This window comes from Corylus avellana, chromosome 6 (genome assembly GCF_965113065.1).
Source record: "Corylus avellana chromosome 6, dhCorAvel1.hap1.2, whole genome shotgun sequence".
Taxonomy (NCBI): Eukaryota; Viridiplantae; Streptophyta; class Magnoliopsida; order Fagales; family Betulaceae; genus Corylus; species Corylus avellana.
The window spans coordinates 10223332-10235586 of NC_142495.1; the positions used below are offsets into that span (position 1 = coordinate 10223332).

The 12255-nt window shown below is 35.3% G+C and overlaps 1 protein-coding gene and 1 non-coding gene across 2 annotated transcripts; both read right to left on the bottom strand.

Moving 5' to 3' along the window:
• Positions 1 to 989: 989 nt before the first annotated feature.
• LOC132188625 (uncharacterized) lies at positions 990 to 1609 on the bottom strand. The gene has a single exon (XM_059603138.2). It carries the CDS (start codon positions 1546 to 1548, stop codon positions 1144 to 1146), a length of 405 nt encoding a protein of 134 aa, XP_059459121.2. The 5' UTR covers positions 1549 to 1609; the 3' UTR covers positions 990 to 1143.
• Positions 1610 to 11921: 10312 nt separating this feature from the next.
• TRNAS-GCU (transfer RNA serine (anticodon GCU)) lies at positions 11922 to 12003 on the bottom strand. The gene has a single exon. It is a non-coding gene; the product is annotated as a tRNA-Ser (tRNA).
• Positions 12004 to 12255: the final 252 nt, after the last annotated feature.

Sequence of the window (12255 nt, forward strand, 5' to 3'; positions counted from 1 at the left end):
AAAATAACGGCATGTAAGTTGGATCCGATGCTAACTTGCATCCCTAGATGATATTCCTAGCGGAGTAGGTTGAATTGGTATTCTCAACATATCTTTTTCCAAATTTTAAGATATAAAATCAATTATTCTGAAAATTGAAGTTTAATTTTGGCCTCATTTTTTTATTTTTATTTTAAAAATTAAATAGCAAATGAAAAAAATCTGTGAAGGAATAAAATCTATTTTTTGTCTTTCTTTTATTTGGTATTTTTTTTTAAAATAAAAAATGATATTTTTCTTCATAATATTGCATTATTATGAAGAAAAATACTTTTTTTTTTAAAAAAAAAAAATTACCAAATAAAAGAAAGACAAAAAATAGATATTATTCCTTCACACAATTTTTTCATTTGCTATTTATTTATTTAAATAAAAAAATAAGGCCAAAGTTAGACTTAAGTTAGGCAAAAGAATTGGGTACCTATCATACCTCTTTTATATATATATATATATATATATATATATATATTATCGTATTTCCATCTTACAAAGGGATCCATCTGGGTCGGGAGTAAAGGTGGAATCAGGATTTTTTCTTTCATGAGTTTAAATTTATGTAAATAAATAAATACATAAACACAAGAAAGAGTAGAGTAGAGAGTTAAATCATCTAGTCATTTAAGAGGTAAAAAAATTATCATTAATGAGGCCATTGATATAGAAAATAATATTTTTATAAAAGTTTTAAAAATAATTGGAATTGCCAAAGACCCCAAACTTAGAGGTAAGGCCGCCCTTGATTACGAGAGAAGGTGAAAGTCAGCTTAAATGGCCAACTTGATTGGTTAAATACCACGAGATTAGCTGCTCAAGTTTTCATGTTACCGATACATAGATACTTTTCGGCCATGATATATATATATATATATAGACGTGCCTACAAACAAGAATATAATGGTATATATATATATATATATATATATATATATATATATATATAATTGCTTGGAAATATATTATTATACATGTTCATTTCACTTTCTTACAGATTCATTCAAATGATTTAAATAAAGGGAGAAACAAAAAAGAAAAAACAAGCAAGGTGGTAGAGCAAGAAATGGATGCAGATGAAAGCTTACGAAGAAAGATCGAAGACAAAGACTTCTACATGATGAGGGATCTTCGAGGGCAGCCTGACCCGGAAACAGACGGATAGTTATTGAAAGAAACGCCCATGACCGGAACGGCTAGGGAGGCCTCCATCAGAACCCTCTGGTGGAAAGTCTCCAGCGTTGCGCCGGCGTCCACGATATCCTTAACCAAATTCCGATAATACTCTCTGAGCTTCTTCAGCATGCACGTGTACTGCAACTTAAGCCATCTTAGCCTTATCCTCCTAAAAACTCTCGCTAGAATAAAGGCTCTCCGGGGCTTCTTCCCTCCGAGGCGGACTGTCGGCAGTTTACGCCGGCGGAGGGGGATCTGGAAGCGTGTTGTTGGGCCCTGGACGGCCGGGATGAGGCGGGTTTCTGTCGGATTTGGGTGGTGGGGTTGTTGATCCGGAGCCATGTGATGTGAGAGTATGTGGGTGCGTATGATATGAGCTAGAGGGAGAGATATTAAAAAAGGAGAGGAAGTTACAACTTACAACTTACGAGAGAGAGAGAGAGTTACGTTGACTAAATGGAAGGAAAGCATCTTTCGGTAGGTGGGCCCAAGATGGGATCGAGATACGTAGTTGGTCCACGTGAATGTATGTTCTTTGGTGCGATAAACTTTACAAGCACGTACACCCGTGACCGGTATATAATATAATTACGGAAAAAATACAAAAAAAACTTCACAAACTAACAATTATTTGTGATAGAGCCTTAGAGCATTCTCAATAGAAGAAGCATATTTTTATGTAAAATAGCTTATAAAAATTCACTTTTACCTAGTTTAGCTAAGCCATTTTTAAATGTTTATACATCTGATTAGCTATATTTTTATCTATTATATTAAAATATTATTAAAAGCAATAAAAGTTTTTGAAAAAAGAAAACATGCAGAGAAAAAGTAGGAAAAGATTTGGGAAAAAGAGAAAATAGGTGAGAGAAACAATGAAAAATAAAATAGCTCTCTTGAAAAGTGCTGCTACATTTAGTTTTTTTTTTTTTTTAACTCTTCCAATCAAATATCTATTTTATATTTTCTTTTGACTAATCCAATGTAGGGGTTTTTTAAACATTTGAAGAGCCATTTTAGATAAAAGTAGCATTTATCTCTTCCATTGGGAATACTCTTACAATATTTAAAAGATACTAAAGTAACTCATCAAATTATCAAAGTGTGTCAAAAATGCTATATATTTATTTTATATTCCTATAATACCCATATCCTTTTAAAAACTAAATAAAATAAAAAATAAACTAAATTATTTTTTAAACAAAAAAAAAGAAAAAAACACCCAAGGGGTAAATAAATACAAATTTGTTTTTGGAATAAATAAAATAGTTGGGTTAAATTTTAAATCACTTGTGCGATGTAAAAAAATATGGATAAATGCAAAATCAAACCTTGTGGTTGGCTCAACTAGCAACCACTTTTTTCCTTTTTCCTTTTTCCTTTTTTCTTCTTTTTATTTTTTTATTTTTTTTTTATATATATTTTTTTATTTTTAAAAATTAATTTTTTAGTTTTTTATTTTATTACTTTATTAATTTTTTATTTTAGTTTTTTAAAAAATAAGGGTATTATAGGAATATAAAAAAAGATGTGGCCTTTTTGACACTTTAGTAGTTTGACGGACTACTTTAGCCCATTTTGAACATCGTGAAACTTTTTTAAAAACAACTGTTAGTTTGTAGGGTTTTTTTATATTTTTTCCAATAATTATATATGCGAGAGGAGAAGAGACAAAAAAAGAGAAAACAAAATTGCTTTATGCCAACATTATTTGGAGCTCTCTAGAGCCGTGAAACCCTAAGCCCCCCTCCAGAGCGCCGCAGCCGTAGGGGAGGAGGGATGGCCGTTGCTTGCATCCCTCCTCCCCCCCTCTCCTCTCCACTCCGAGTGCTAGTATTTTACTTGATGCCCCTAGTCCCGGTGCTCCTCTCTTTCCCCTCCCCATCTCTCCTTTTCCTCTCTGTTTTTTTTTTTCGTTTTTGCCATTGGTATTGCCGTTCCCTTGGCCGCTCTCTTCCCCGCCATCTCCATCTGCAACGCTCCCTGCTTGGGTTGGAACGGGTTGGGCATTGGATCGGATTGCCTTTGCCCGATCCTCCGTCCTCCGCCTGGCTTCCCCAGACGCCTACCCACCTCCTTGCTTTCCGGTTCCGCCCTGCCCATCCCACATTTTGCAGGGGTTCCGTTGATTAGGCTGGGTTTGTTTTCGTTTTTTCCTGATTGTGCTTCTTTGCTTTTGTTCTTTGATTATGTTTCTTTGCTTCCCGGTTCTGTTTTTAGGCTTGGTTCTGTCTTTGGTGTTTTCCTATTCTGTTGTGTTTGTGTTATCTCTCGGTGGGTACTACCTTTGGGGGTTTTCACTCAAACTCTCCCCCTCCCTGTTTGTTTGTGTGTGCCGCCGATCTCCTCCGCGCCCACTTCGCTGCTCACCGCTCGATGTCGGGTCTTTTCACGTGCCCCTCCCTCGTCAAGCTTTTTGTGCCACTTTCCGCAGTGGTTTCTGGCCAACTCGCGATCGGCCTCATTCCGGCTGTAGTGACCCTCTTTGTGTGTTTTTCGTTTTTATTTCCATGTATTGTTGTTTTTCTGGTTTGTATTTCCTTTTGAGCTCCCCTGTAGTTTGTTTTCTTTGCTGTAATTACTTTTCCTGCATTTGTTTTGTTATTCCCTTTATTTCCCTGTATGGTTTTTCTTTTTGCTTGTAATAAGGTTTTCTCTTCCTGCTTTGGTGCACCCGGTTGCTACCTGTTATTACTAGTCCAAACCCTTGGGTTGTGGATTTGAACTGTATCCTGACTTTCGGGTCAAGGAGGATGAGTATCGGCCGGGAGGTTCTGTTCTCAAGGCCAAGGAATAAGCGCTACCTATGTATTAGATGGTGTCTGTTTAATACAGATCTAATTTTTAAACCTGATAATTAGTCATAGGTTAGCGGATGCTTTTGTTATGGTTGATTTGGTCTGTTGTTAATGACCGTATCTTTAGCTTCGGCTATGATTTACTTCAGAGTTTTTTGCTCTGTTTGTAAGAGCTTTATGCTCGCGACTTTTATCAATGAATGAGTATGGTATGTTCCCTTTCAAAAAAAAAAAAAAAAAATGCAGTTGCGTAAGAATTTAAATATGAACTTGATGTTAATTTATACATAGTATTGAATTTATAATATTAAATATCATATAACGAATTATAATTATTATTATTAAACATAAGGTTGCGTAAGAATTTATATATTACTTGATGTTATAAATATTTTTTTATGTATGGCATTAAATTTATAGTATTAAATATCATATAACAAACTTGTTTTACTATTATAAAAGACAAATACACCTATTATTTGTATTTGTGTTTTATAATAGGTGTATGTTGACCTCGTCACATGCTTGGTTCTCTATGTTTGATAATAATAGGTGTATTTGTGTTTTATAATAATAAATATAGTTTGTTATATGATATTTAATACTATAAATTTAATGCCATACATAAAAAATATTTATAACATCAAGTAATATATAAATTCTTACGCAACCTTATGTTTAATAATAGATGTATTTGTGTTTTATAATAATAATTATAATTCGTTATATGATATTTAATATTATAAATTCAATACCATGTATAAATTAACATCAAGTTCATATTTAAATTCTTACGCAACTGTGTATATATATATATATATATATAGAAAGGGAACATACCATATTCATTCATTGATAAAAGTCACGAGCATAAAGCTCTTACAAACAGAGCAAAAAACTCTGAAGTAAATCATAGTCGAAGCTAAAGATATGGTCATCAACAACAGACCAAATCAACCATAACAAAAGCATCCGCTAACCTATGACTAATTATTAGATTTAAAAATCAGATCTGTATTAAACAGACACCATCTAATACATAGGTAGCGCTTATTCCTTGGCCTTGAGAGCAGAACCTCCCAGCCGAGACTCATCCTCCTTGACCCGAAAGTCAGGATACAGTTCACATCCACAACCCAAGGGTTTGGACCAGTAATAACGGGTAGCAACCGGGTGCACCAAAGCAGGAAGAGAGAACCTTATTACAAGCAAAAAGAAAAACCATACAGGGAAATAAAGGGAACAACAAAACTAATGTAGGAAAAAAAATTATAGCAAAAAAAACAAACTACAGGGGAACTCAAAAAGGAAATACAAACCAGAAAAACAACAATACAGGGAAATAAAAACGAAAAACACACAAAGCGGGTCACTACAGTCGGAAGGAGGCCGATCACGAGCTGGTCGGAAACCACTGTGAAAAGTGGCACAAAAAGCTTGACGCGGGAGGGGCACCTGAAAAGACCCGACAGCGAAGTGGGCGAGGAAGAGATCGGCGGCACACACAAACAAACAGGGAGGGGGAGAGTTTGAGTGAAAACCCCCAAAGGTAGTACCCACCGAGAGAGAACACAAACACAATAGAATAGGAAAACACTAAAGACATAAACAAGCCTAAAAACAGAACCGGGAAGCAAAAAAACAAAATCAAAGAACAAAAGCAAAGAAGCACAATCAAGGAAAAACGAAAACAAACCCAGCTGAATCAACGGAACCCCTGCAAAATGTGGGATGGGCACGGCGGAACCGGAAAGCAAGGAGGTGGGTAGGCGTCGGGGGAAGACAGGCGGAGGACGGAGGATCGGGCGAAGGCAAGCCGATCCAGTGCCCAACCCGTTCCAACCCAAGCAGGGAGCGCTGCAGATGGAGATGGCAGGGAAGAGAGCAGCCAAGGGAACGGCAATACCAAAGGCAAAAACGAAAAAAAGCAGAGAGGAAAAGGAGAGATGGGGAGGGGGAAGAGAGGGGCACCGGGACTAGGGGTATCAAGTAAAATACTAGCACTCAGAGTGGAGAGGAGAGGGGAGGAGGGATGCAAGCAATGACCATCCCTCCTCCCCTGCGGCTGCGGCGCTCTGGAGGGGGGCTTAGGGTTTCACAGCTCTGGAGATCTCCAAATAATGTTTGAAAAACTAGATCTAAAAGCCAACCGATTCAGAGAAGGCGAAGAGTGGTGTAGTATGGTGGAGGGGGGATGGAGGCAGCGCAACATAAGCAAATGAATGGCCTGAGCAATTGAACTGGTTGGAAAAATAATAAAATAAAAAATAAAAATAAAAATAAAAAGAGGGATGGGGATGGGGATGAAAGAAGAGGTGAGTAGGGGGAGGGGATCGAAGAGCTCCCTCCTCCCCAAATGTTTTTTTCTCTCAAGGTTTTCTCCTAGAGAGAGGAGAAAACCTAGGGCCGGCTACCAATTATTCATCACTTTTTGAGGAATATTATTTGTGTTTTATAATAATAAATATAGTTCGATATATGATATTTAATATTATACATTCAATACCATATATAAATTCACATCAAGTTAATATATAAATTCTTAGGCAACCGTGTGTGTGTCTATATATATATATATATATATATATATATATGGGAATCTTCATATTCATTCATTGAAAAAAGAATAAGAGCATAAAGGTCTGATAAATTATAGTCAAAACTATGAGGTTATAATGTTATAGAGACAAAACAAAAAAAAATCTTACAATTAGATCCTATCATGACTTCAACATCCGTTAACCCATTTCCAAACTTCAGTTATAGAATAGATCTACTCAATGCAGACTAAATCTAATGCATAGGTAGCCCATATTTCTAACTTTTATATTCCCGGCCATGAGAGCAAAACCCTCACATCGAAACTAATTCTCCTCGACCCAAAGGTCAGGACAAAAACCTTCATCACAAATATCGCTCACGAAAGTAGATTCAGTGAGAAGTCAAACCCTTATTAAAAAAAAAAACAAAAACAAAAACACAATAAAAAAAAATAAAAAAAAACCAGCAAACAGTTACAATAGCTTGGGCAAGGGAGGTGAAGCGCAATGGCCGGGGCGTGGTGGACGAGATGAAGCAATTTTGTGCCAATGGGCGGCTAAAGAACTGGGGAGCATGGTGGGTGATGTACAAATTTAATTGTACTCGCAAGCGCACGAGTCGTGTGCAATATAGTGTGTGTGCAAGTGCGAGGTCGATCCACAGGGAATTGTGTTTGTGAAATTTAATTTCTATCTAAATCAATTATATCTTAACCTAGTTCCGAATGATTTTGACTTTGAAAATAAACTAACATAAACTAAATAAAATAAAAATAATCAAAAGATAAACGACTAAGGTTTTAGAATTCATCTCACCAAATCAAAGTATACATTCTTATGTTTTCATTCATGCATCCGACAAACAATTAAACCCTATATATATGTTCTATTGTTTTTTTATAAACCAATTGAATCATTCGATGAATCCATCTCTATTACAAATCACAACGAATATCCAATTGAGATCAAATCATCCATTGTATCCGTAAATCACAATGGATATAAGTCTCAATCAAATCATTCGATGTATCCGTTGGATGAAACACAACGAATATCCAACATTTTCACGATTTATAAAAAACAATCAATCACAATTTTGTCACACAATTGAACTGAAACGAACATACATTACATTAAACGACGGATTTGTACGAACGAAACATAAAAATATAAAACTAATTAATGGTGAGGCTTCATCTTCAACCTTAGTTGAAGAATTAGCCTCTCATGACAAAATAAATCATAAAAAAACTAAATTACTTCATTAAAATTAAAAACTTACAAAAGAATTCGAGTTCCAAGCTACAAAAACCCAGAAAACACGGAAAGCGACCAAGAACGGCGCCCCCGGCGCGTCTTCGTCTGATCCCCCCTCAATTGTGAAGCTTAGAGGTCTATTTATAGGGCTTAAGAGAGTCCTAGAAGCCCTAGTAATCCTAGGAATTTCGGAGATTTAAGTCCAAGCCCAATTAGGTTAAAGAAAACCTAAGCCCAAATCGGAATAGGATTCGCCCAGAATTGCGGTACTATCTTGCGGCATGATTTTGGCCTTGCGGCGCTCTGAATTGGGAAAATTCTATTTCACAATGAATTGTATAAGTTTGAGTTATCTTTCCAATGCCACTTGAATCACCTCAATCGGATATTTGAACTGAAAGTTATGGCCAAAATACCGAGACGTATTCAGAATCCAATTTTGCATCCAATCCGATTTGACTTCAAATTGAGAAATTCCGAATTAATCCTTTCCTTTATTTGATTAAACTTTAACCATGATTGGTTAAGCTTAACCATATCTTCTAGATCTTCCCAATTTGCCCTTTAAGCTTGGAATTTGTTCAGAAACGCTTTATTTTATTCCAAAAGCCTATAAAACAAAGAAAATACAAAAAGGAAGTAAAATGGCCTAATTAACCAAAACTAAAGGATTAAAACATGCAAGTTAAGGGCTAAAAATATGAATATTCTAGCACTTATCAGTGGGCCAATGCATGGCTGAGCGAAATAAGTTAAGGAGACTATTAGAAAACTAGATCTAAAGCTCAACTAATTCTAGGGAGGCGAAGAGCGGCACAACACTGTGGAGGGCGGATAGAGGTAGCGCAACATAAGTAAAATGGATGACTGGAGCAATTGGACTGGTCGAAAAAACCAAAAAAAAAAAAACACTGAAAAAAAGAAAGGAAGAACAAGAAGGGAAGGGAAAGGAAAGAAGAGAGGAGTAGGGGGAGGGGAAAGGAGGAGGGATTAAGAGCTCCCTCCTCCCCACAGGTCTGGTTTTTTTATCTCTAGGAGAAAGAGAAAACCTAGGGCCAGCCACTGCTTTTCAAACCACATATTTAATATATAATAGATGTATTTGTGTTTTATAATAATAAATGGACAGAGTTTTCCTTTGAACTGGGTTGAAGGAAATGGGTTAAAGGAACTTCCTCCAATCCAGTCTATAAAAATGACTTGTGTCATTTGAACATGTGAGATCCACATATTTTTTTAATAGTAGGGACAAATTTGAAATAAATAATATTAAAAACTCATATGGAACCGAATTCAATTTTTACGCAAGTTAATATATAAATAAATTAACATCAAGTTAATATATAAATTCTTACGTAGCCACATATTTAATAATAGATGTGTTTGTGTTTTTAATAATAAATATAGTTCGTTATATGATATTTAATATTATAAATTCAATACCATACATAAAAAAAAGTATTTATAACATCAAGTTAATATATAAATTCTTATGCAAATGCATATATATATATATTTTGAATAAATTATCTCTTCATTGATATAAGTTTATAACAATCAAATGGTGCAAAATGCTTTGTACAATGCCAATAATATAATTTGGAATCTTCACAACTTAAAGATTATCTATGACATACACAATAGCCTCTCGGACTATTATAAGACAATATCTATGAAAAGTCACTATCTCAATCAATTTCAGATCTACAACAAATTCCGATGAATCACGTCTCTATCCGCTGCCAGGTCCTTAATTCCCTGCCTTTTTTTTTAAATTTATTTATTTATTTATTTATTTTATTTTTATCTCCACTATTAGTGCATTATCAATCGCAATCCCCTTCGCTACCATTGTGACAATTCTTCTTTATGCTTAATAACTCCTCCGTCATCGGTCTATGGTTTACTCCCAGAAAAAAGAAGCATAAGAAAGCAGAAGATCGACTAGAAACTAAATCCGTTATTCTTAAGGATTCATTAAAACAAAACCTAAGAAAATGAATAAAACTTCACCCCATAGATCACTATTAAAAGCAGATCTAGCGAGAATACATTATTATTTTAAAATAACAAAATTATAATAACAAAAACCCAATACACCCTTATGTGCTCTACGCACCGCTAAGAGGCACCCCGATGACCATTGATACACGCGCCCTGATCGATCTATTGTGGAGGAGGAAAAAGGGAGGGGGAATGGGGAAAGAGAAACCGGGTGGGGAGAAGGGAGTCGTAACTCCCTCCCTCTACCCGCAACCGCATATTTAAATTGTTATACAAGTAAATTAATAGTATAACATCGCAAAAGTGACTAAGTGAGAAGATATGATGTAATACAAAAAAGAAACCCTAGGTAGAAGTTCATCTAAATGACAAACATATTATAACGACAAAATCTGCTAATATAAAAGGACAAATAAATACACTATACAGTAAAAATGCATTTGTTTGTCTTTCTTCTTATGTGCCACGGTTGATATCAAATCTATACTTTGCATTTCCTCCATGGAATTTAAAGTCAAATGAAAAAATTGGCATAAGCATACTTGCGGCTGATTGAGAGCAGAAACTACCGTGTATCAATCATAAGAGCATACCAATGCTCGTACATGTTACTAAGTGTCTTTGTTCACAATTACAAATACTGTACCAATTTTGACAGAAATGTCACAAAATTTTAAACACCAACTCTTTCACTCTTTTTTGAACTAAAACACCAACATATCAATCCATTAGATAGCTCCAGTGGTAGTAGGCTAAAAAAAGACAGGAGGAAAGAAATTTGTGCAGTAATGCCCTTTTATTTCCTCTTCTTCAGTGGCGGATCCAATTTGTGCAGTAATGCGTAACATGTTCTAAATTTTTTTATTATTAAATTATTGGTAACCATCTCCTTTTCTGGCCATTAGCTAAATTGATCCAGCTATATAGAGCAAAAAGAAAGTCCCAGAAAATGAACGAAGAAAAAAAAAAAATCGAATTCACTAAGTATTTTCAAAGATTACCTAATAAGGAGATTAGAGGTACGAATGTCTGCATCTCCCCTAAAAAATAAAAAATATATATATATATATATAGCAATCGAAGAGGAAAATATAACTTAGTGGAGAGAGTTTGTGAGGAGCAACTGGAATGGCACATGTGCCATTCCCATATAAAACTAAGGGTTAATTATTTATTAATTTCTAAGGTTTAAATGCAAACTAAACAGACTTTTCAATTTAAAAAAACTATCGCCCACATATCTGCCACACGCACAAACCCTATCTTTCCCTCAAACTACCTAATATGTAGCGCCCCAATCTATCGCCCATTTTCGGGAGGAAGAGCGATTAGGCTTGTTGCAGAATTTCAAAGTGTTAAGAGGTAGAACACTCAAGTCATCTCATATTAATCTTTGAAATCCAAAGCGTGAAGAAGTTTTTTGCGAAGCCTTCGAAATATTTTTTTTGGAGCCCGAGAAATGGATTATTTAGGCCATGTCATATCTCACGAAGGAATATGTATAGATAATCAGAAAATAGAAGCAATCCAATCGTGGCGGTGAATTCTTGGGTCTTACTTAGCTATTATTGCAAATTTGTACAAAATTATGGGCCTATAACTGGACCCTTAATGGATCTTCTTAAGAAGGGAAATTTTGCTTGTGCTGGGGATGAGTTTGAATGACAATAAGTTAATAACATTATTGAATGCCTCTTTCCAATGTTATCAACTTTCGTAATGTCACATGTGTACGACATTTGTCAAATATTTATCATGTCGTTTTCGTTTTATGATTACATCCTTAAATGAACCGGTGCGCGACGAAGACATAGGAACTTGCTCTATACAATGATATGGATGCTGACAAATCTATTGCTTACAATTTACAATTTGTAATTTGTTTTCTTCTTCCCATATTTAAAAGAAAATAAAAAAAAAACAAAACAAATAGGGCAATAAAATAGTAGTGGATTGGGTGACGGGTGGCTGAATCTTAGCCTAACATGATGGCAGATCTGATTCAATCCTCACCAACTATTCTGAATACCAAAAACCAACCCTCTATCTTGACACATGGACGGCCAAGATCTTCTTCCATTTCATGGAAGTGAGGAATCCCAGCAAAATGATAACACGTCGCCTGAGAGATTCGAACTCTCGCGGGGAAACCCCATGTACTTAGCAGGCACACGCCTTAACCACTCGGCCAAAGCGACGCTGTTTGATAGTTCCTGTTATTAACCATTTTTAATAGTTTTATATCTTCAGTTCCAACCTCTCCGTTTCCTTCAGCTCTTTGTAACACCTCAAATTCCATAATGCTTTTTTTTTCCCTAATACTCATAAAATGACTAATGGCTGTATGCTAGCCATTAGTCTATTTTATTTTAATTTGCTTCTTTATAAAGCAACCTCGTTTATAGCTCTGATCTCCAAATTTTACAAAAGAATTACCGCATCATATTGCC

Bases quoted from the DNA above. Each gene is read 5' to 3' on its own strand.
- LOC132188625 (XM_059603138.2), bottom strand. From the start codon at position 1,548: ATGGCTCCGGATCAACAACCCCACCACCCAAATCCGACAGAAACCCGC.